Below are 25,724 nucleotides of genomic sequence, written 5' to 3'. Positions count from 1 at the left end.
CTCTATTTAAGAAAAATGAGAAAACCCCATGATCCATCTTCCCGCCTTTTAGGACTCGCCTACTTAGCGCCTATAAGTCGCCTATGGTGCTCTACTACCTTACTGTTTAACCTCCTTAGGAACTACTACTGCCGTAACAAGCCTACGGACGCGCTAGTATCACAAACTTTTACTCTACTACTGTAGAGTTACTAGGGGGCACCTGCTGCTCGCCCCCTTGCCTTCTATTACCATTTCCCTTATAACCCGGAACTGATTTAGCACATTTTAACTAATAAGCCACTGGGTAACCGCCTTGAGGCCTTTTTGTGTTGAGAGCAGTGTATTATAGTTCTCTGTGCTAGTTAACCGCTATATACGGAACTGTAATAACTGCTATAGGTCTACAATTCCACGAGATAAGACCCTAGGACTATTAAAACCCCTCCTAATACCCGACCGCCCCTAGTAATATATCTCTATAGACTTTTATAAGCTACCTTTAGACTGTAATAGATATAATATAGTTATAATCCTAGTTAACCGCTTTAGTAAGCGCCTGTTCTTAATTCCCTGTTATAAGAATATTAATACTAAAGAGGCGGCCTAACTGTATATCTACTACGTCTACTAAATTTACGGACTATTAGATACTATTATATCCGATTACAGGCCGTAGTTTATATTAGCCTTTTAGAATAAGTTTACCTAAATCTTAGGCATTAAGCTAAAGCTTTCTATAGTATATTACCCCTAAATAGACGGTTAAACGGAGATTATAAATTAATACTTAGACTAGAGACTCCGGCCTTTTATTAATTACTTCTAAAATAACTAGGCTAAACTATTACCCTTAATAGACTACGCCCAAGCGACCCTACCCTATAACTCTACCGGATTTGCCCCTATTTAACTAGAAATGGGTTACCTACCCCATATAAGCTTTGACTAGGCTTCTAGTAAAGAGATATTAGTAAGTAAAAGGACAGAATTAAATTATAAAAGGATAGGGATAGGCGTTAGGATTTCTTATTTCTTATAGTTTTCTACCGTTTTCTCATTACCTAGTAGTTGCTTATAACTTAGTATTTTACTAAGGAACTATAAACCCCTAGTTTAGGGGCTTATAAACTACTAGGACATAGTTACTAGTACATGGCAGCTCAAGGTGAAGAACTATAAACCCCTAGTTTAGGGGCTTATAAACTACTAGGACATAGTTACTAGTACATGTTAAGCTGCCCTAAGGGATTCATGTATATAGGACTATAGCGCCATAGCCTAGAGGCTGCATGCGTAGTATTGTACGTAGTATAATACAACGGATAAAAAAAAAAAAAAAAAGCTTTGACTGGGAAAGACTAGAAGGGCCCTAGACTATATACGAAAAACTATTTTATAAGGAAGCCTAGTAGTACGCTAAGCGCAAGAAGGTACGACAGTCTGGCGTTTGTTTGAGTACCTCCTTCCTATCTAATTTATATACAGATATCCAGACTCTCATTATCGGTCTCCTCTCCGCTCTACTAAATCTCCCTGCGATTCGTCTCCTACGGTCAAAGACAAGTCATGGCACCTTCCGCAGCGATCTCCTGAAACTCAATTCCGTCGTCAGCTCCGACAACTTCCACTTCGACCGTATTAAACCTCTCTTGACTGCGGCCCTCACCGGCAATCGGGACGATACACTCATCTGGGATCAAGTCTACAACGCCGTCACCGAATCACTCCCAGCCCCAAACAATTAACGCCACCGACCGCCTTCGAGAAAGCCGTTTTCGACACGCCACTTCGATCCAGCTCGGCTTCTCAGAGAGGGATTGAGCAGACACACGATGAGGTTGGCCAGCGGATACTTGAGGAACTCACTGGGCGCGTCCACTACGATGTGCACGTCGGGCTGGCCCGCGCCAACGGATCCTCCTAGGACCTGTTTCCGCACTGCTTTTACACCTATGTGCAGCGCCCGCGCCACTAAGCCGTCCACTACTATTCCTTGAGCTACCTGACCGATGACCCTATCGAACGCGTGTACGGTGCCACATCGAAACGCGCTAACGAGATGGATAGACATGGTCACTCATATATTTCATGCCCCATAATAGATATACTGCGCCCACGCCAATGGTTCTAACCACCACTGTTGCCGTGTGTGCACCACCGCTGAGTGCAGCGCTCTCGCCACTGAGCCATCTACAAGCATACCCTCACCTACCTCGTATATCTGGTAATAGAACAGACGAGCCATGTCCGCATAGATCTGATCCTCTGATAGCCATATAGATCCGACGATATGAGGAAATCCAGCTACCTGGAACCCACTGACCAGATGAATCACTTCATCCCCCAGGCGACTAGTGTTGTTCTCGGCGGTTGAACAGGTAGAGAGATAAGCCAGTTATATAGAGGGTATAGTAGTTGTGAGACGTCTTCGACACTGATAGGGTCCTGTATGAGCACTGTATTGATATTGTTATACCTCTAGAGGATGAGACAGCCTTAGGATAGATTGACTACATCGGCTTTTCTGTGGCCTACAAAATGGAAGACGTGGCATGATTATAGCTGCTGTTTCACGTCGGCCGCCATTGGACTAAGGAGATGATAGATAGTAAAGGTGGAGGTCACTATGGCTTAGATGTTGGCTAGTTTGTCCGTGACGCCCGAAAGTGACCTTGCTCCTGGGGTGTGTGGCATAGTCACCGCACAGAGGTCCTGATGTGTTGAATATTGTCTACTCGTCCCGGCATAGCGTCGACACTATATAAGTCGCTCTTGGGTGAAGGCCAGTGACTTAATAGTGGGAGTGTACGACGATACTACGTGACTGATCGTGTTGTTGATAGAACCCGGCGAGTGGTCGCCAGCGGCATGAAATAGAACATCGGTGGCTTCTCCCGCTCCAATCCACCAGATATAAAGGTCCGGTTGAGGACCGTGAGTAGGTGAGGCTAAGCAGGCCACTGCGCTACGATTCAGCGCCTGCCAGTGACTACTGAGTTTCTTTCCCGGTCTCTGATAGGTGGGCTCATTAGGCTAGGTGAGGCTGAGCAAGGGACTGCGCCACGATTCAGCACCTGCCAAGCACGACTGGCTTCTCACCTGGCCTTTAACTTACTTCCGGCATGACCATTTTATCACGGTACAGATCAGGCTTTCGGAGAAGGTGCTCGCATAAGGCATCAAGCATCGAAGGACTCAGGGCACGAGGACGACCACCACCGTTCGGAGGAGCAGCGGTGCTGCCGAAGCACCTCAGGTTAGGGCTGATATGTTTGAGAGCGTCATAGCTACAGCTAGCCGCCTTCGCGATCTGCTTGTACGTGAAAGCACCTTCGTGAATCATTCTCTGAATGAGTGCATGTTGTGCAGCTGAAAGATGAGGGGCCATTCAATCAATCGTTATTAGTACAGTACAGTAGACTTTCGTGAACCGCTCAAAGGGGGCGATGGCTCCAAGCTGCACGAAGAACATCATGCTGCGGTGCCAGAATTCATGAAACGCGCTTTTAAGCGAGAACACCGAAATCCCCCATACCTCCAAAAACTACCACCTTTATTCAACAACTACCATGGCACCCTCAACGCGTGCTATAGAGCGCCCTTCTACACCAAAACGATCGGAAAGAGTATGCGAATACGATACGATAGCAAAGGCTCGGTTTTTTGACGCTTGGGATACACGCGATGGCTCTAAAACCCAAGGTGCTCTCGCACGCGAAGCTGGGACCTCAGCCCCAACCGCCTCACGTTGGCTCAAAGAACGAGCCCAAATTGGATCGCCAGCTCGTCGACATACTCGCAGACGATCAGCTATCTTGGGAAGGAAGTCAAGGATCTCAAAAGAGACGTGCGAAATGCTTGTTTCACCATCGCGCATCGTAAGGAGCTTTACAAGGCGCAAATCGAGTACCACCATTTGCCTCTAAAACGGCGCCAACTTCGTCGCAAGCTCTTCCAACATACCAAAAACGCAAAGCGCTTCCATCAAGCGTATATAAAGAAGCGTATGTCAAAAAAGAACAAGGAGAAGAGGGTGGAATACGGCCTCGAGCATCAAGGGAAGTCGGTAGAGGATTTTTGGCAATTTATCTTCTTTACCGACGAAGCGCATATCGATCCCTCTTCTAACTCGGTTGGCTATATTCTACGAGAGGAGGGAACACGTTATGACTCGGTGAATATACAAGAAAGGGGGGAGAAGACAGGGGTTAAATTACATATTGCAGGTTGGTGTAATTGGCACTCAAAATGCACCTCTTTAGAGTTCTATAACGACGAGGAACAGTATATCGAGAAGCCTAAGCGTCCTAGGAAGCCTCAAAAACGCAAGAAGGAAACACCTGAGCAGTTCTCGCATCGTTTACTCGAGTGGGATGCATTGATCGGTCACGATAAGGACGTCAAGCCACAAGGTAACGCGATGACCCAAAAGTACTATACAGAGCGTCTTTTGCCTATATATATTGAGGCAGTGTCGCAAGCGCGCCTTAATCAAAGATACCCCGAGTCTTGGTGGCTAATGGAAGATGGGGATCCCTCTCATGGCATGCGTAAGATAGGCCTTGCACGAGAGCTTTAAGGACGCTTCTTGGATCGCTAATCTTATACACCCACCTCAATCACCCGATCTTAATCCCATGGAAGCTTGTTGGAACATCTTAAAGCAAAGGGTGCGTCGTAGTCTTTGGGATAACTTGGAACAGTTAAAGGGGATAATTCAAGATGAATGGAGTAAGATCACGATGGAAGAGGTACGCCGGCGTATTTCTGATATGCCCCGACGATGTAAATTAGTAGTAGAAACGGGTGGAAAGGCCATTAAGACCGCACAGTGGTAATGCGGTAGTGTAATAGTAGCATTTATCCATTTTTGAGTACATTTTGGTGGGGTCTTGGCGTTTCATGAATTCTGGCACCCACTGGTGCGGCATCTGGAATTCAGGAAGGTTCTGTGCCCCACTTAACATAAGGCCCAGTTGGAGGAGGACAAACGTGGAAAATATGCCAAGACTCGTATTGGAATTGATTGCTTGGAGAATGGACGGCTGGAGATCGAGAACCTTCGTCGGGTTTCAAAGCCATAGTTCCCACTGAAAATGACATATTAAAAGCAATACATCAGTGTTGCATGTCCGAAGCAGAGCTAGAGGAACACTCAACGGCCTAGCTAACAAAAGAGGAATTAGCTTTGCCATCGCTGACGATGGACAGGTCTGCGTTTTACGAATTCCTGAAGAACGGGCCCGTGGCTCCCCCAAATGCCTTTGAAGCCGCATCCAAGGATCACTCTGATAGTACGGACCTTTTCAAGGCACTGGATATATCTAAATGCCGCGGATACTGCCGGCCAAGTATGCGGGACATGGCAGCTCAAGGTGAACGGAAATACGTATTTGCCAGCCTTCCAGAGTTGGCCGCGGACACCACTGAAGAATGCCAAGGGTGTAAATTGATTGCGAAATCTGCTGAAGCAGTACTTGGCCACAACTTCACCCCCCCTCCTCGCAAACTACACATAGAATCCGAGGGCCGCATCGTGCCGATTCGAATATACGGCAAGATTTATCTGCAGACAGTCTATCCAGACGAGCCAAAAGAAGACGCATCCATTGGCAAGGAGGGCATCTGTTACGTCCTTGATCCGTTCATACGGTTTATGACGGGAACATGGGGCGGGGGGAAGAAAGATCTTAGTCTCGGAGCAAGATGGGAGCTTTTCGTGGATCCTAGTAAGTTTTCTTTCTCGAGCACGTTTGCTCCCACTCATTAGATTGGAGCCATTTTGCCTTCTTCATGCCGGCCCTACCATAGCAGGTGCTGTTGGGGATATCTAATGATTATTGTCATATCTTTGTTATCAACGCCTCCATTCATGGTATGAGCATTGCTACTCACTTTTCCCACAAGGTGTACACAAAGGTTTCAGACAGGTACCACAATTTTCCCAGCCTTCTGGGGACACGGCCTCCTTCAGTGCTTTTGTAAGGGCGACGAGCTGGCTCCAGGAGTGTGAGCTTCGACACTCCTGCAATGCAAAGAACATCGCTAGTGCGGAAAACACCGTCCCGCAGCGAATTCTAGATGTCAAACACGGTGGCTTGTTCAACAAAGTCAAAGTGATGGACACAACGGGTCTGACTTGGGATTCCTTGGGCCCGTATGTCTGCCTCAGTCACTGCTGGGGGGAAGCAGCTACGATAATCAAAACGACGAAATCAACCCTCGACGATCACCTTCGTGGCATCGACGTCAGAAGTCTGCCCCAAACCTTCCAAGACGCGATCGTCTTTACGCGCAAGCTTGGAATGCGATTCCTCTGGATTGATTCTCTGTGCATCGTCCAGGATGATACAGAAGATTGGGAGAAGGAAGCTGAGAATATGGCTTCAGTCTACTCGAACGCACGCTTGACCCTGGCCGCTGCCTCCGCACGCGACTCGCGGGACGGCCTCTTCTCAAGCGCACCGGCTCCTGAGAAACGGCGAGTTGATACACGGGGCATTGATGTCGGAGACCGCGAGTTGTACGTTCGACAGGTTTTACCACACTTCGCCTTCGATAAGTTCGGTTGGGTAGAATCTGCGAACCTGCCACTCCTTGGCCGCGGATGGGTCCTTCAGGAACGCCTCTTGTCCAGGCGCATTCTCTATTTTTCTGAACGTGAGCTCTTCTGGGAGTGTATGGAATCCACTTGGTGTGAGTGCGGAGGCATAACGTCTGACGGAACTCGGAAAGCACCAGTCATGAAGAAGAGCGAATTCGGAGCGTCATGGCATCGGATTATCGAAGCTTACACCAGCCTCAACCTCACCAAACAGAGCGACAAGCTACCCGCCTTGTCGGGGATTGCCAGCCAGTTCCACACTCTGCGAGGAAAGCACACGTATTTAGGGGGCATTTGGAGCAACGATCTTCCGGATGGACTTCAATGGTCTGTGTGTGAGGACGAGATCCTCGTCGCGCGGACCAAGCTCTATGCACCAACGTGGAGCTGGAGCTCTGTTCCCAACCGAGTCGAGTTTCGCGATGAAGACTCACGCTGCAATAACTCGAGCTTCACCTTAGTGGGCTCAATTTTCAACATCAAGCTGGAAGATTGTGCTGCCCAGCCAAAAGGACTCAACAAGTACGGCCACATGGAGTACTGTTCCCTCCTATTCGAGGGTGGTGGAGGAATGGGATTCGTCCAGAGTCGACTTTCGGCCAAAGGAGGAGGCAAAACCAACAAGGAGGCGCCATTTCGGATCAGACTTGCAAATGCGAAAACCCTGACAATGTTCGCTGACTACGACTTACCCCAGGACCCAGATTTCGACTTCAAAATCGTTGAAAGTGACCAGGAGGCGAGGTCAGAAGCAGGAATCGAAGAGGTCGACGGTGCCAACACTTGGAATAGCGAGGCTTCGCAAATGGTCTTCCTAATCCACCTCTGCACTCGTTTCTTCTACTCAAATATGTACAGCTCAATTTTCCCTACTGCACCTTGTCCATACAACCGATCTTTGGTCTACCTGGTCCTTAAGCTGATACGGAAGGACGTTGTCGACGAAAGCGGACCGCGCCGACTTGCCTATTTCGAGAGACTCGGGCTCGCATGGACCGAAGTTGAGGAATTGGTCGAATGTACCAGATCCATGGATCCAGTGGACTCGATCGTGAACGGGCGATTGAAGATGCAGGATGTCGCTCGCAACGACGATCTCTACAACCCCAACCACGAGGCCTTGGTTCATCTTAGGTAGACACTCAACAAAGGCAACGCAACCAATCATTCTATCCGTGTTCGGGCTTTAAAGGATCTGACGACAAGGACGACTACAGAGACTTTCATTTGATTAGCGGAGCTGTCGATTGAGGAAGAATGACCAAATCCATTGTATGAGTTTGTCCAACTTGCTTTCGCGCAAAAGCAGTGACTATCTGCTCTCCGTCTGAGAAATAGTATGAAGCAGCAGTTCTCCATTCAAACTTGTGATTAGTCATCGCTATTCCACGGTAACTCCTCATCTGGGATCCTTGAGGCAAGCGTAGTACTGTAACAGTATATGGGACCTGTGAAATGACAGGGCGTCTTGCCAGAGCTGCCCCAAAGTAATCCTAGGTAATAGGCGTATCCAGGGGGCTTCCAACTTTTTCAGGCCAGGGAAGTCCAGCTTTTGGCATCTGATGGGTGGATATGGAGGCCGGACGTACAGTATTTAGGAAAACGGGCTCTTTTCTACCTGCGCAAGTCTGAGTTGGTAGAGATTGAACTTGTGTATTGAGTGTCCAGGAACAAAAGCCTGCGCAACTTGTGTAAAGTTCGTCGGCCTGCGCGTTGCCTGATTTCTGCGATGCGACCCACTCTTGCGCGCACAGTACTCAGGTATTGGTGCATGTCAGGTTCGCCCACAGGGGGGCAGTCTGCAGGCAGAATGCGGCTGTGTTGGCCAGTTTGGGCGCTGGAGGTCGAAGTCTTCTTCCGCTTCGTGCTCGGTCAAAGTTTTTTCTCGATTTACGCTCTGGCAGGACCGTCGTCATTACTTATCATCATCTTCAATTAGGCTGTGGTCCTGCAAGTTGTGCAGTCGCTATGCGGAGCTGATTTGATCATCTCCTGTCGACTCGCACAAGAGAGGATAGCTATTCCAATTGGTGTTTCAATCAGAGATCTCGTTGCAATAGTTAAGGTGGTGTACAAAGTCGGAAGTGCTCTTCGAGAACATGGCGGGGCCCAATCCCATTATCAGAGAACAGTGCAAGATCTGGAAATTGTTCAAGCGATTCTTTGTAGGCTGGAGGTGATCACCTCCACCTCCGGCCAAACAGCCCAAACGAGTGCCATCCGTGCCCTAGCACAGTCAGTCACTAGTGAGGTGCGGGTATTCATTCAGAGCATTCGAAAATACAACGGTACTCTGGGACAGTCTGCGTCTACTAGTGCGCGATGGGGCGTTCAGCAGAAGGTCAAATGGACGCAACGAGTTTCAAAAGAGGCAGCAAAGCTGCGTGAACGTGTTGATTTCCGACTTGGAAATATCAAACTTTTGTTGAACGTGGAAATGCAGTACTTTTCTCACCGGACACTGATTGAAGGAGGCTAACACGTTCCAGTGAAACAACAGCAACGTCGCTGAACCTCCAGGCCAATACTGCTACGGTCCTCACCAACCTTCCGACCAGGCAAGATCTTCAGTCATCGGCGTTCACAGTGGCGAGGGATGTACGGATTCAAAGCCAGGGCATCATCACCAGGGTCGAAAACGCGGAAGATACGATCCTCCGACGCCTGGACGGGATCCGCGCCGTTCTTGTGCCTTCAGAAAACAGCCTCGCGTCGGCCAATGACTTACAAGGCAAGAAGAACTTCCAATGTTAGCTACGTCAGCAACAGTCTCTCATCGCCGTACGTTCTTCCAGCGGCAGCGACACTATTAGCGATTTTGAGAAGACAGCTGCGATTACAGAACTTGGGGACCTTGGCTCGGCATATCTTGCCCACCGTCGACGCTACATTGTATGGCTTTCTCGCACAGGTCTTTCTTCTGATGAGGGATCTCGTCGCTGCAATTCCACATATCTACATGTTCCTGAAGGTAATGCATCGAATACCGGCGACCATTTCACTCGTTTTCCATGACAACATCACCTCTGAAGATGCTTTGGGCCGCCTCCACAGCCTACAGTACCAACAATTCCGACATTGAACGATGTTTGAACCTTTTCTTCGTTGCACCTTCAACGGTCTACCAGGGATGCAGAAGGTTGCTAAGGGTGATTTTGTATTAGCTCCTGATGACGATCCTCACCACAACCTGACCGCAGAGAACTATAACGCGAAGGTCCGACCAGGATTTGGCTTCAAGATGTCAATCAAAACCAGCAAGCTCATTGTTATGCAACTCCTCTAGCTTTCTATGAGCTTCCGCTTCTTCTCGTGCGAGGTATAACTCACGATTAGTATGGGTTTGTAGCTGCTGGGTACGAAGGTCGACCTGCTCTATCCGTTTTCTCAAGCTGGCAACATCGCCGTGTATAGCCTGAGACAACTTGCTTATCTTGTTAGCAACAGCTCTACCCAGGGTTGTAAATCAATCAACTTAACTCAACTGAGGCTTCAAATTGATTAAATTGAAAGCTTTGTAAGCAGAGACCTCAGTTAATTAAATTGATTGAATCAATATTGGAGTCTTGGCAACTAGTTCAACTGAGTTCAACTGGTGTAGTAGTCAGCAACTATCACGAGTTCTTGGCATAGAGTTGAAGCAGGACGACCTACCTAGCGACACCTAAATCATTTCCTACTGTCCTTCCTGTCGCCCGGCTCTCAATATAGGTCTATCGCGAGTTTTGGCATAGTGTTAACCCAGTGCCGCTAGCCCGTTTTGCTATGCTTAATATCATATCCGTACTGCCATGTAGGCCCATAATGTTTGTCCGTTGCTAAATAAGGAATATGGTAGCCAAAAAGACGCGTCCAGTCAATTCCTGCATAATCTTCTAGTTTAAATTCGGTAGTTAACGCGTCGGTATTGCCAATTACACCGTGATCTGAGGCACTCCGGAGGTTGGTAGGTACGGTAGGATAGAAAGGACTGAGGTATTCGTTTGACCATTATCTGGCGCGTTAGAAGCTATAGTAGTAGTAGAATTAATATCATTGAATTAGGAGTAAGACTTTTACCTGCTAAGGCTCGGGCGGCGATATGACGGTGTAAACAATAGGCGGTGCTCGGGTAAACTATTTTTAGTGGAAGGTTTCTTTGAGGGCTTGGCATTTTCCTTCAATTGTACTCCATCTTTTCCCTTAATATTTGGAATTCGCCGGATACGGTTGTTTTTAGTGTATTTTATTGCTTTGAAGATTATTTTTGGGTCCTCCTTCTCTAGAAACTGGTTCCAGTGTTCTCTCTTGGCACGTTTGATGGCGGCGGCGTAGGTGTTACGTGCGTTACACCACGCCCTGACTGTAGAGGGCGAGTCGAGAGTTTTGTTCCGGCACTTCGCATTCATACTAGCTCTAAGCTCTTTAAGTTCGTCTGTCCACCATGGTTTAGCGTGACCTCCGGGTTTGATCTTTGGTATTGACTCGTTGGCGGCGGTTGTGATGGATTAGGTAAGAGCCTCTGCGACTCTATTAAGGAGCTGGCAGAGGGCATATCGGCATACTAGTATAATCTCAATATAACAAATCCGGACCCCAAGAGAGCGGACCTAGCAAGATTGCCAGCTTCTAATGTAGAAAGACTTAGAAACATAAAAGCTAATTCTATAGCCCTTTTTAGAGAGAGCAGTTTAAGAAGTAATGTTATAATAATTGGCAAGGCGCCATAGATATAATTATTACTTATTACTCTAATTATCTATAACTTATAGCTAGGAATAACACTTTAAGAGATACTATTCTATTAGATATTATAGTTTTACTTAATCTCTATATTAACTATAGAAGCCTTTTAATAACCTACCTAAATTTTAAGGCCTTAAATAATAGGGATTATAGGGATATAATTTTAATATCTCCCTTTACTATTATATATACATTTTTTATTATAAATAGATTATAAAAGTCTAGTTAGGCATACTAAGTATTTCTTTAAATAATACTGCCTTATATTAGCGACTTAGTTAATTAAGACATAAGCACGGCAAAAGGGTCGCGTAAGACTATACAATTAGATTGTCTATAAACGAGAATCTAAAGCTAGGGAGAGGAAAGGAGAAGAAGAGCAGCGCTGGTTAAAGTAGGGTTCTTTTATATAGTCCTCTAGTCACATAACCGTAAAGTTTTACTAAGTTCTACTAACTAAGTTCTGCCGTTTTCTGCCAGTGCCGTAACATTACCCCCCCTTTAGTAAAGCCTGCCCTTAGGCTTTATATATCCGTATTACACCTATAGGGCGTTCTTATCCTTATACTCTTCCGGTAGCTTATTATCTTCGCTATATTAGCACTCTATTTACTTATTTAGGTACTTTAAGGGTCCCAGTTTATTAGGGTAATAGCTATAAAATTCTTAAAGCTTATAGGGACTGCTAATAAAGTTCTATATAGGGTACTAGGTAGGATCTAGGTTATAGCCTTTCTAACTAATACGGTACTTTAGCGTTTTCCTTACTAGTTTATAGGCTAGTATTTCTTTAATTTCCTATTTATTATCGCTATTAACTTAAACCAGTAGGGGAGGTTTATTCTTTTATCTAGGTAATAGGTTGTTTATAGCTTTCTGTAACTTATTTAGTAAGAAAATAGGGTAAACCTTAATTAAATCTAGGAGCTTTACTTTATATAAGTTACTAATCTTCTTAAGGACCTTATATAGTCCTGCTATCTAATAGTTTAGCTTATAGCTAGGCCGTCTTATCTTTTAGTTCTTTATTATAACCTAGACTATATTACCTATAGTAAAGTTAGGCTCTTGCCTATACTTATTTACCTACTATTATATTAATTTCTAGGCCCTTTTTAGATTTATATAGGCTACCGTCTATGCTTCTTCTAAGCGCTTAGAAGAAGCTTAGAAAGTAGCCTATACGAACCTAAAAAAGGCCTAAAAATTAATAGAATAGTAGGCGAATAAGTATAGGCGCGAGCCTAACTTTACGGTAGGCGATATGGTCTAGGTTATAATAAAGAACTAAAAGATAAAACGGCCTAGCTATAAGCTAGACTATAAGATAGTAGGACCGTATAAGATTATTAATAAAGTAGGTAACTTATATAAGGTTAAGCTCCCAGACTTAATTAAAGTTCACCCTATTTTCTTACTAGATAAGCTATGGAAAGCTATAAATAACCTACTATCTAGATAAAAGAATAAACCTCCCTTACTAATTTAAGTTAATAGCGATAATAAATAGGAAATTAAAGAAATACTGGCCTATAAACTTATAAAGGGAACATTAAAGTATCGTGTTAGTTAAAAAGGATATAACTTAAACCCTACTTAGTACCCTATATAGAACTTTATAGGTAGTCCCTATAAGCTTTAGGAGTTNTATANCCGTTACCNTAATAAANCCNGACCGCTAAAGTACCTAGANAANTNGATAGAATGCTAGTATAATAAAGATAATAAGCTACTAGAAGAATATAAGGATAAAAACGCCCTAGAAATTTCTTAGTTATGTAAGGTCTTAAAATATCTAGGAACTTTAACCGGCGGTTAAAGTTATCTAATTGGTTAGATTCTCTTACTAAGACTTTTAGCGACAAAGCCTAAGAGCAGGCTTTTTTAGAGGGGGGGGGTAATGTTATAGCACTAGTAGAACTGGCAGAACTTAGTAGAACTTAGTAGAACTTTACAGTCACGTGACTAGAGGACTATATAAAAGAACCCTTCTTTAACTGGCGCTGCTCTCCTTCTTTCCTTTCTCTAGCTTTAGATTCTCGTTTATAGACAATCTAATTATATAGGCTTGCGCGTCCCTTTTGTTATACCTATGCCTTAATTAACTAAGTCGCTAATATATAGCTTATATTAAAAATATATTAGGTAAAACCTAAGTAGATAGTTATATAGCCGTAAGGTATAGGCGACCCTAGGATAACCTAGGGGTGACTTACCTGTAAGGTACGTGCTCTTTATATACCTAGGGAAAATCCTTCCTACCTCGCATATAGACTCCTCCTTTTTTCCTTAAGGATTTATCTCTGTCTATATAATATACCCTATTGTTCTATTATTAGACTTCCTATCTACATTCTTACCTTATATTTAAATCCTTACTAATCCCCTTAGAAGGATAGCCGGTTTAATTTTTCTATAATACCTCTAAAAAGAAAACCAATGCCTATACCTAACGGTAATACGCTAGCAATATAACTACAAAACGCCTTAGGATCTAGTATAGACAAAACCGCTAAAAGTATACTAGTAGCATCTAAGCCACCTTTTAAACCTTAAAATGATTAGATATCTATAAACGCTAAAGATTAGTTTAACTTATATACCTAGGCTTAATAGAAGCTTAGTAAGGTTACTAGTGTTCTACCTAATACCACTAATATAACGGAGCTAGACAAGCTAGCTAAGAAAATAGCCAACTTATAGAGCATTATTAATTTAATAAAGCCCTTTTATTACCTCTTTAGTAAAGAGTATAAGTTATATAGCGAACGCATACGCCGATTAAATCTTAACGCCCTAGTTAAGAAGTTACTACCCAATATTAACGGTACTACTTAACAGCATTTTAATTAGTAGATTACCGCAGTTAAGAACCGATTTAAGGTTAATAACGCTAATTATAACTAGAAGCGACGCACGTGCTAGGCCATTAAAGGTTTTATAAAAAAAAAAGACAATTACCTAACTAGTTTATTGCCGGTTAGGTACTAAGGATAAGGGTCCTTTACTATAGAATAAGTTTAAGACTATAGTCTAAAACTAGATTAGGAACCCTATAGTAAGACGCTTTAATAACGCTATAATATACTATATAGCTATTATAAAGGAGAACTAGAGGTTTAATATCTTCCTAGCCTATATATATAGCTTAAAGGACCTCTTCTTTTATACCCCTTTTATTAATCCTAAATAATAGGTAAACTTTTAGTTCTTATATCTCCCAGCCTACCTATAAGTAAACCTCTTTTGCTAGAACTTCGCCTAATGGATAAAAACTGCTAAAGACCTCTTTAACAAAATCCGCTATATAGAGTAATTACTTAATACTATAAAGCTCGCGGAAGATCGCGTAAGTAGTAGCGGCAAATTATCGCGTATAAAGCGCGGTTGCAGTATAGGCTCTATAGAGTTAGGCTTAGGGAATAGAATCTAAAAAGGGCGACGCTTTAAGTAAACTTCTAAGGAGACTACCTAAAAGCCAGATAGCTTAGGGGACCCCCTAAACGCCAATGCTACGCACGCAAGTTAAAGAACCGTAGGTGGCTACTGTAAAGAGTACTAGAAGTAGGCTAATAGAGAGAAGTTAGCTCGGCCTTTAGAAAACCCGAAGCCCTAATAGCGTATCTCTTTTAACTGCAACTAGGGCCTAATATAGAGGGAGAGAAGAAACGTATTATAGTATATATTGCGATAGATACGCCCTAGGGCAAAGTCCGCCTACGTACTTTATATAATAATAGGTACTAAATTAACCTTATTAATTAAGATATCGTCCATAGGTTTAACCTACCTATATACTATACGCTAAGTTTACATAAACCTATTATAAGTTTCCTTAATAGTAACTAGATAATAATCTAGGATACTTATAATTTAACAGTTGCCACTAGCAACTCCTAGGGTACCCCTCGCACTATTAGCCCGCAGACCCTTTTAGGGCGGCTTATTTAATAGTTATAATATAGTTCTTAGATAGGATTGGCTCGCGGAAGCAGATCTATTAATTAGCTTCTATTCTAGATAGTTTATTTAGGGTACTTTAAACCTTAAACGTCTCTAAATAGTTACCCTTAACGCTCTCCTAGCAGATATTAAGGCTAGTGAAATAGTCTATTCGCTATAGCCAGAAGACTCCTTTTTTACGCCAGTTGTAAACATAATAGGGGACCTATTATTACTAGCAGTGAGTACCTATACAAACCCTCTAGACGTAGAGATACCGGTTATAAATATAGCAAAGGACCTACCGTCACTAGCAGTAAGTACCCGTAGAGACCCTCTAGTGCTAGCGCAGATTACCTATATATAAGGGGGAGGTGATTAAAACCCTAAAACTATTAAGTATACTACAGCAGAGCTATATACACTCTCTATATAAGTATACCTATAAAACATATATTGGCTGCACCCTTTTCTTCACTAGCTCCTGGAAGCACACTACTATATAATAGTCGCTTTAACCTCTATAGCCCTCGGCCTACTAAATATATATAAGGAGGAAATTAATATCTTCTCTAATAAGCTAGTAAGCATACTACCGTAAAACTCTAAGTATAACTATATAATTAACTTAGAAGAAGGCAAAACACTACTATAAATGCCCCTCTACAACCTTTTATAGAAAGAGTTGTAGATTTTATAAAAGTACCTAACAGTACTCTTAAAAAGGGCTAGATTAAGCCTAGCAAGTCGCCTACTAGAGCGCCTATTCTATTTATACCGAAAGTAGATAGTATAATATAGCTATATATTAACTATAGACGCCTAAATAAGATTATAATTAAAAATTGGTACCCCCTATTGCTAGTTAGCAAACTCTTTAATAGGCTTAGCTATACGAAGATATTTATAAAGCTAAATCTTTATAATACGTACTATAAGATTTATATTAAAAAGGGAGACAAATAGAAGACCGTATTTAAAATACACTACGGTTACTTTAAGTACCTAGTAATGCCCTTTAGTTTTACTAACACCCCTATAACTTTTTAGAGCTATATTTATAAAGCTCTAAAAACCCTAGTAAATACTATTTATATAGTTTACCTAGATAATATTCTTATCTACTTAAATAATAAGGTTAAGCACGTTAAGCACGTTAAGTAGGTACTATAACAGCTTTGCGTTTAGGGCCTATACGCTAAACTGTTAAAATATATCTTTTATACTAAAAACGTTGAGTTCCTAGGCTTTATTATTACCCCTAGGGGTATTATAATAGACCCTAACCGCGTAAAAGCTATTAAGGAATGGCCTAAGCCTAAGTTCTATAGGGATATCTAGGTCTTTCTTAGCTTTACTAACTTCTATAGGCAATTTATCTAGAACTACTTAGATACTATATACCCCCTATATACATATCTTATATAGGCACATCGCAACCCAATATTAGATAGGGAAAAGAAGCAAAAGCGTAAGTTAAAAGGGCTTACTAAATAGTATTAACCTTAGTCCTAGCCCAATAACGCGTAGTAGGCGTTCTATAAGCTATGCGCTATATTTATATAGGCTCCTCTACTTCGCCACTTTAACCCTAATTTATCCCTAATAGTAATTACTACATCGGGAAAATATTCGCAGGCTGGGTTTCAAGTCGACTTTGTTAAGCGCGTTTCGCGTAATTGACATGCAGTTGACCAACTTGACACATTTAAATATTAAATGACACGCAGTTAACCAACTTGACACGTTTAAAAGTTAAATAATACGCAGTTAACCAACTTAACACATTTAAAAGTTAAATAACACGTAATTAACCTATAATTAACCAACTTAATATATTTAAAAGTTAAATAATACGCAGTTAACCAACTTATATATTCCTTAATATGCAATTAAGGTAATATAATATATTATTTTTAAGTTATATGCTAATTGCAAGAGGCTCTGCACGAAGCTCTACACGAAGCTCTACACGAAGTTCTACACGAAGCTCTGCACGAAGCTCTGCACGAAGCTCTGCGCGAGGCTCTGCCAGAAGCTCTACACGAAGCTCTGCACGAAGCTCTGCACGAAGCTCTGCACGAGGCTCTGCCAGAAGCTCTACACGAAGCTCTGCACGAAGCTCTGCACGAGGCTCCGCACGAAGCTCTGCACGAGGCTCTGCACGAAGCTCTGCACGAGGCTCTGCACGAAGCTCTACACGAAGCTCTGCACGAAGCTCTGCGTACAGAGGCTCTGCACGAGGCTCTGCACGAAGCTCTACACGAAGCTCTACACGAAGCTCTACGTACAGAGGCTCTGCACGAGGCTCTGCACAAGGCTCTGCGCGAAGCTCTGCGTACGGAGGCTCTACACGAAGCTCTGCACCAGGTCCCCGCTATATTCCGATAGCCTACACGTGCCTCTGCCACGTATACCTCTATAGCCACCTTATTTTTTACCCATCTTTCCTTACATTCTCCCTACCTAGGGAGGCACCAGAACGGCAGCTAGTAGAGGACCGTTGCTAGAACTAGATGACCGTCGCTAGAACTAGACGACCGTCGCTAGAACCAGATAACTGTTGCTAGAACCAGACGACCGTCGTTAGAACCAGATGACTGTCATCAAAACTAGATAACCGTCGCCAGAACCAGACGACCGTTACTAAAACTAGACGACTATCGCCAGAACTAGACGACCATTACCAGAACCAGACGACGACCGTTTAAATAACCAGCCAGTAAACACCACAAACGATTTAATTAATTAATTGATCAAATTAAACCAGAGCTTTAATATCGGCCCGTCACCAAATCAAATCAAGACCTCCTAGGGAGGCACCCCAGACGACTACCGTTCAAATGTACAGCCAGCGAACGGCCATAGAGAACGATTCGAATCAATAAGAGCCTTCGATCAGGCCTACTCCTCCCCCGAATTGAACCAGACACTGACGCAGGCAGGCAGGCAGGCAGGCAGGCAGGCAGGCAGGCAGGTAGGTAGGTAGGTAGGTAGGTAGGTAGGTAGGCAGACAGGTAGGTAGGTAGGCAGGTAGGAGAGAACCGTCGCCAGAACCAGAGACCGTCGCCAGAACTAGACGACCGTCGCCAGAGCTAGATGACCGTCGCCGTCGCCAGACGACCGTCGCCAGAGCTAGACGACCGTTACCAGAACCAGACGATGACCGTTCAAACAACCAGCCAGCGAATACTACGAACGATTTTAATTAATTGATTGATCGAATTGGACCAGAGCTTTAATATTAGCCCGTCCCCAAATTAAATTAAGGCCTCCTAGGGAAGCACCCTAGACGGACTACCGTTTAAATATACAGCTAGCAAACAATTTAAATTAAAGCAGAGCCTTTTAATTGGGCCGACCCTCCCTAAATTTAAATTTAACACTAATATAGTTTGGCAGGCAAGCAGGTAGATAAGTAAGTAGGTAAGTAGGTAGGTAGATAGACAGGTAGGCAGGTAGGGCAGGTAGGTAGGTAGGTAGGTAGGCAGGCAGGTAGGGTAGGTAGGTAGGGTAAGTTAGTATGGTAGATAGGTAGAAGAAAACCATCGCTATATTTATATTAAATTATCTAAAATAATAATTTACCTTACTAGCCTTATAAACGGCTTTAAAGTAGCCTTTATTATCTAAAATTATAAGTTATATAGGTTGCGCAGGTTGTGTAGGTTGCGTAGGTTGCGCAGGTTGTGTAGGTTGCGTAGGTTGCGCAGGTTGCGTAGGCTATGTACAGGCTGCGCGCAGGCTGCGTGTCAAATGAACTCAACATAGGCTGGTTTGTCAAGTTGGTTAATGCCCTTAATGGCCCGCCAACGACGCCAACTTCTAGCAGCTGAGGTCATTTACAAGGGACAATATTTTGCCGATAACTAACACTTCTAACTATACCTATAGCGGTATACTTCTGCAGCATTTAGGGTAAAAAGATTAACTCTACTAGCACCTAATCGTTTATTATAGTTAGAAGCTTATTAGCCTAAAAGTATAGTATAATATGTATAATAAAGAACTACTCGCTATAGTATAATACTTTAAGATATAGCGCTATTACCTTAAACACGCCGCGCATATAACGCGCGTGCTCTATAATTATAATAATCTTAGGTACTTTATAACCACTAAGAGCTTATCTACCTACTAGGTCTAGTACGCCAAAAAACTAGCTAAGTTTAATTTTAAAATTAAATATAAGCTAGGTAAAGTAAATCCTACTAATATACTATCCTAGCGCCCAGATTATACTAAAGGCTTTAAAGATAATAGTAAAAGGATAATCCTTAATACTATACTGCCTATATTATAGCAAAAGTTACGGGTTATAGGCCTTATAGGCGGCCCTAGTGCTACTATACTAAACTAGTAAGTAGTATGCGTGTAGTATATAAGCGACTTTCGCGAACTTAGCGCCGGTAGACTAGATCGTCCTACTATTCTCTTTAAGACCACTTAAATTAACCTAATAGCGCTTAACCCTAGGGAAGACCCCTTAGCCTAGGCTATAGTCCCCCGTAATAACTTAGCGAGTTACCTATATATTATATATTACTTCGCTAGCACTAACTTTACGTAGAGTCTTATGCTATAGTAAGAGGTAGTAGTAGCTGCTTTAGCCAAAACGGCGTTTATAGAATAACCCCCTAAGTTACTAGTTAATTTTATTTACGGAGTATAAAAAAGGGACGCCTTTACACGCTTTATATATAATTAGTTAACTTAAGAATAAGTTCCTACTAGTAATAAGGACTATACCCTTAATAATTAAGGACTCCTAAGGTAAAATAATAAGATCTAGGTGCTAAATTATATACTACTATAATAGGAGATCCTTAAGCGGAACTATAACGATCCTATAGACGGCCACTATAGTTTTAACCGTACCTTTAAGGTAATTACGTAAAAGTATATTTGGAACGGCCTTACCTAGGACCTCTATAAATACCTAGATAATTATAATACCTACTAACGCTCTAAATCGCGCCGCTATAAACCCTATAGTAAGCTATAGCCTCTTTAGGTCCCTACTTAAGCCTAGCGGCATTATTTACTTAACTTTATTATAGATCTCCTAGAGTCTAAGACTCCTAATAGCGTAGAGTATAACTCTATCCTTATCCTTATAGACCATTTTATAAAGCTAATGCGCTACTATCTAGTGTATAAGATAATTAATGCTACGCAACTCACAAAACTCTTATTTAGAGTCTTTATGTAAATAGGGCCTCTAAATAATATCATCTTTAATAGGGGTAGTGTATTTATAAATAAGTATTAAAGTACTATATACTACCATCTCCGCGTTTAATATAAACTTAGCACTATATTCTACCTACAAATAGATAGTTAGATAAAACGTTAGAACTAAAAGCTTAAGGTATAACTACGTATATTTACAAACTAGGAATAGTCTAATTAGGCCTCAATACTTAAAAAAGCAGCCTTTGCCTATAACTCTAAGGTCTATACTATAATAAAGCGTTCCTCTATTAAGCTCACCTATAGCTAGCTACTAAATATTTTAAATAGAGTTCTAAATAGCGTTTAAGACGCCTAGTAAGGTAGGAAGGGGTCTAAGTTAATAAATGTCTAACTTATAGAGATGTATCTATAACGCCTACGCCTTATATATAAGGTAGCGGCGGGGTCAATAATATACGCCTAAAAGCTTTAGGTAAAATACTATAATCGTCACCACCTAGCTAAATACTTTGCCGTTAGTAAATAAGTCCTACTCTCCTCTAAGAATATCTGCACGAAACGCCACTATAAAAAGCTTAACTATAAGTTTATAGGACCGTTTTAGATCCTAAAGCGTGTAAGGCAGCAAGTATATAAGCTAGAGCTTCTACCTACTATAGTACGGCTCTACCTAGTCTTCTATATCTCCCTACTAGAGCCTTATAGGTTACGCCCTGGGTTTTAGCCCCTAGTAGTAAAAGAGCTTAAAAAAGGCAGCTAGTAAGTAAAGTAATTATCACTTACTAAAATTATGCTAGATAACCGCAGTACCTTATTAAATGGCTAGGATGGCTAAATAAGTATAATAAATAAAAATACAAGACAGAACTTAAGAATTATTAATAACTGCTAGATAAGTACTATAAGCGAAATACCCTAGCCTTATAGCCGAAGCGTAGGCGAAAAGTAAGCGCCGCTATTAAAATATAACCTATATTAAAGCGGAATAGAGGATATCCTAAGGGATTAAAGAATAAGTAACAATTGCTATAACTTATAGGCAAGGCTACGGCGTATACTAGCAACGAAGCTTAATTTAAAAAGCACCCTTCCTAGACCTAGTCCGTTACTCTATATTAGCTAAGTAGATTGTTTATATATTAAAGAATAGGCCTATTTATAACTGGGGTCTATTTAACTAGGGTTTATAACCTACTAGTAACCTACTAGTAGTAACCTATACCAATAACTTATACTATTTTATGTATATACTATATAGATAACGTATAAGGCTAAAGTATAGGTTAGCGGTAAATCTAATAGGTATATAGCCTTGCTATCCTAAACCTAGCTATATATAAGTAACCTATAACCTGCCCGCGAAGTATATACGGCGCTATACTGGTATAATATAAGGCTAAAGTAGGGTTAGCGGCGGATTTAATAGGTATATAGCCTTACCGTTTATAAATCTAGCTATATATAAATAACCTATAACTAACCTATAAGGTACTAGCGACCTACCTATATAAGTAAGCTTTTAAAATATTTCTAGTCTACTAAATTTAGGCGACGGTATTAAGCTCTACTAGCTCTATTTATTAAATAGACTAATTAGGATTTTCCATACCGGGTATATAAAATCACTATTAGCTTAGTTAAATACGGGGGAGTCTTAGCAAGATAAATCTAACTAATTAGATAACTTTAACCACCAGTTAAAGTTCCTTAATATCTTCGCGCCGCGTATATATACTACCCGTCTCTCTATATACAAAATTAAAACACTCTTTCCCCTCTAAAATTTTTCCTTACTAAGGTTTTTTATGGGGTTTTATTGAGGCTTAAGTATATAAAGGATTAGGGACGACCCTTTTTAAAGGGGGGGGCATTGTTAGGTAAAACCTAAGTAGATAGTTATATAGCTGTAAGGTACGGGCGACCCTAGGGTAACCCAGGGGTAACTCGCCCGTGAGGCACGTGCTGTCACAGCGACTTAGTCAATCAAGGCACGAGCGCCGTAGAACGTATGCAAGCCTATATAATTGGTAGTCTATAGACCCGGATATCAAGATAAGGAGCAGAAGGTGGAAAAGGACACGTCTATATACATATGCCAAGGCTCAAGCGAGCCCCCTAACTAGATTCGTTACGGAGCCGTAACACGTGCTCTATATATGCCTAGGGAAAACCCTTCCTACCTCGCACACAGACTCCTCCTTTTTCCCTTAAGGATTCGTCTCTGTCTATACAATATACCCTATTATTTTATTATTGGACTCCCTATCTACATCCTCACCTTATAAAATATTAAAAGCGAGTCTCTATTCTTTATACTTAGCGCTATTAATATATATTAGTATAATCTATATTTTTTAATACCTTTATTTAATAAATATAAGGCTATTAATAAGGCTTAGCGCTACCGGATTACTTCTTAAATTTTTAACAATAATCTATATATTACTGCTTACTAGCTATATCGCCGCTTTAATCTATTTAGGAAGCACGTGCTTATAGGTCTATTTAATGGTACTAACTTTTAGTCTTAATATACGTAGTAGATATAAGGTAGCGGCTATATATATAGCTTCTTATAGAGTTTAATAACCCTAAGGCTAGATCCGTTAGCTAATAAATTAAGGGCTGCTTTTACTAAGTACTAGACTACTTTTATATCCGCAATAAATCCTAATTAATTAGGCCTCCTAATTACCGATATCCTTCTACTCTTAGCTATAAAGAATAGCTTAATACTAGTAAGCTTCTTACTGCCTGCCTTAATCGATTTTAATAGTACTATAATTATACCAAATCTTACTACTTAAGATTAAAGAAAGGCTTTACTGAAGTAAAGAAGTACCGCTTTTATTTTCTACGCTTTCTCCACAATAAGGCCGCTATATTAAAGAATTAAAATTTATATTACTGGATGTTCTATCTATAGCGTAATAATAAGCTTCTTAATAGTTATAATGTAGCTATAATATTGTTATATATAGCGAATATTAATACATCACCTGCTATAAGCATATTAGTAATAGTTAACTATATAGGCAAATACTGCAGTAAGAAAGAGAAAAAGTTAGCTTCTTATTAGAAGTTACTCTAATTAATATAGCTGCATGCTAATAGCCTTTATACCGTTAGTTTGGTAGTGGCCAGGTTTATAAATAAGGGTACGTTCGGTTGCAAATTGGCTCCATATTATATTTGTTCAATCTGCGCGTATTTTAGTGTCGCCCGTTTTATAATTAGTGGCGGCTACTACCGTAGCTCATTTGAATATGTAATTGAGTCGATCGTTCGGTGAGCTTCCATATGAGGCTCCAGATTTGGCTTTGCACAAGGCGTGATTGACGTTGGCGGGCGATTTAAGTGAGCTCCTCTCTGCCACCAGGCCTCTATCGCGACTCCCTACTTTGGTGTAGTAATAGAGCCTCCTCGGCTAACGCCCTCTCTGCGATCAACACTTTCTACACCTTTGCCCACCTGTACAGCGTAGAAATAAGCGGCCGATATTGGCATGTGCGCAACCACCAAAAATCGACCATTTTTGAAGATATATTACTACTTTAATACTTTGTCATTTGCCCATTACGTCTCTTATAATCATGTAGACGCTTTATATAGTACTTGTACATATTCTAAATCATATTCTGGTCTATCTCCTCCTTAAATACCTCTGTAAACCGCGCTAGAGCCTCCTTTTTTGTTTTACTCCGTCTTATATAAAATATCTTTTTTAAAGGGTACGCGTAAGACTCAAAGATTAAGAGATTAGAAGAGTTGCTAGGAGAAGTAATAAACGGGACTTTATTCTTCTTAAGCTAAGCCTTTATACCCTTTAAATCGTATATAGAGTCTTTGTCTTACTAAAGAGTAAGCCCTTAATTTAAGAGATTGTCTCTAATCGCTGGTAAGATCTCTTAAGTATAGACCTATATAGTTATCTTTCCTACTGAATTCCCTAGTACTTCGTATGGTATTATTCTTTTGTAATTATGCCCAATAATAACGAAGATATTAATAAGTGGTAAATGCTCCTCCTCTTGTGCCTTTGCTTTTGTGTCCTTTATTATAACCTTCTTTATATAAACGTTACACTTCTTCTCTTACGCTTTCTTCCCTTGTTAACGCTTAATGTGCTTTATAACTTATGGACTAATCCCTAGATAAAACTTATTATAGAAAGCAATGTCTTTTTACTTCTCTAAATAAGGTCTAATCTTAAGCTATTCTAAAACGTGTTCGCGGCGTAGGCGAGCTTACTTTTCTAGTAGCTCTTTCTCTTCTTTGCAGATAGTATTTATAATATCCTCATCGTCTTTATACGCTCGCTAAATTAATTGTGGACCAACTATTTAAAGCCCGCTTGGCTTAAAATGTGTAGTTTCTAGGAGAATAACTCCGGTAGCTTCTGCGATGTCTAGCTAAGGAGCACCTCTGTCTTTAAGTGGAACTATATTATCGTTAAGGTAATTACTAACCGCAGCTGTATTAGACCGTGTAAGAGCTCTCTTTTGCCCGTAAGTATCTGGCCCGGAATCGAGACGGTTGTGGAAGGTTTGAGTAGAGTTTAAAGAGAGAATTCAAGTCTGACTGCGCTTTGGTACATTCGTAAGGTCTCAAACGATTAATTAAGAAATAGGGATTCTAAGCTTTTGAGAGAAGAGCTTCGCCCAGATAACTCCGCAACGCTGTGGCGTCTTTGGGTGCCCTATTGATTTAAGAAGGTCAGGAGGGGGTGTAAAAGGACGCGCGCGCGATTTTCGAGTCCTAATTGGAGGCATTTCGTCGTAGAATGGTAAAGATATTCAGTAAGTAAGAAGGTAAACAATCGTTGATTTTTGGTGGTTGCGCACGTGCCAATATCGGCCGCTTATTTCTACGCTGTACAGCCCACCTCCCGTAGGAGCTGTAGTAGAGCTACAGCAATGCCCGCGACGCCTGCGACGCATTAAAAACAAGCTTATTGCGATCACGAAGGGTAGAATAATAATATTATATGAGGCATGTAAATGCGACAGCAGTATCACGATCAGGGTGTGTGGAATCGCCATATTACAAGAAGTTATTACTTTGGCGTGTATATAAGGGCTCCATATTAATATAGAATATGGAACGGGAGCTCGAAGGCAACACATTAAAACGGTGCCAAGAACCTCATTTCAACTACCGTATATAGTATAGCTTGCAAATTTGACGCGCTTACCGATATGGAGGAGCTCCATTATCTAAAAGTCGTCAGATCTACCGAACAACAGCCTTATATTCAGATTCGAGCTCCATATCG

The 25,724-nt window shown here is 41.7% G+C and overlaps 5 protein-coding genes across 5 annotated transcripts; 2 read left to right on the top strand and 3 right to left on the bottom strand.

Moving 5' to 3' along the window:
* Nucleotides 1–2,068: 2,068 nt before the first annotated feature.
* Nucleotides 2,069–2,377, bottom strand: K441DRAFT_552365 (uncharacterized protein; the record flags this gene model as incomplete). Its single annotated transcript, XM_067643143.1, has 1 exon — nt 2,069–2,377. A coding segment is annotated over one exon (309 nt), but the record flags the coding sequence as incomplete, so codon positions are not given.
* Nucleotides 2,378–3,941: 1,564 nt separating this feature from the next.
* On the top strand, nt 3,942–4,811 carry K441DRAFT_657048 (uncharacterized protein). The gene has a single exon (XM_067648115.1). The coding sequence runs from the start codon at nt 3,989–3,991 to the stop codon at nt 4,559–4,561; it is 573 nt and encodes a 190-aa protein (XP_067505922.1). The 5' UTR covers nt 3,942–3,988; the 3' UTR covers nt 4,562–4,811.
* A 1,125-nt stretch (nt 4,812–5,936) lies between these two features.
* Nucleotides 5,937–6,998, top strand: K441DRAFT_486145 (HET-domain-containing protein; the record flags this gene model as incomplete). The annotated part of the gene is made up of 1 exon (XM_067641937.1): nt 5,937–6,998. A coding segment is annotated over one exon (1,062 nt), but the record flags the coding sequence as incomplete, so codon positions are not given.
* Nucleotides 6,999–10,155: 3,157 nt separating this feature from the next.
* On the bottom strand, nt 10,156–11,246 carry K441DRAFT_46349 (uncharacterized protein). Its single transcript, XM_067641798.1, has one exon. It carries the CDS (start codon nt 10,972–10,974, stop codon nt 10,642–10,644), a length of 333 nt encoding a protein of 110 aa, XP_067505920.1. The 5' UTR covers nt 10,975–11,246; the 3' UTR covers nt 10,156–10,641.
* Nucleotides 11,247–25,029: 13,783 nt separating this feature from the next.
* Nucleotides 25,030–25,272, bottom strand: K441DRAFT_46308 (uncharacterized protein). Its single transcript, XM_067641794.1, has one exon. It carries the CDS (start codon nt 25,219–25,221, stop codon nt 25,069–25,071), a length of 153 nt encoding a protein of 50 aa, XP_067505919.1. The 5' UTR covers nt 25,222–25,272; the 3' UTR covers nt 25,030–25,068.
* Between the last annotated feature and the right edge of the window lie 452 nt (nt 25,273–25,724).

This window comes from Cenococcum geophilum (genome assembly GCF_001692895.1).
Source record: "Cenococcum geophilum 1.58 unplaced genomic scaffold K441scaffold_13, whole genome shotgun sequence".
In the NCBI taxonomy this organism is placed as follows: domain Eukaryota; kingdom Fungi; phylum Ascomycota; class Dothideomycetes; order Gloniales; family Gloniaceae; genus Cenococcum; species Cenococcum geophilum.
Note: the sequence above shows the minus strand (reverse complement) of the source record. Positions and strands in the feature narration are given on the sequence as shown.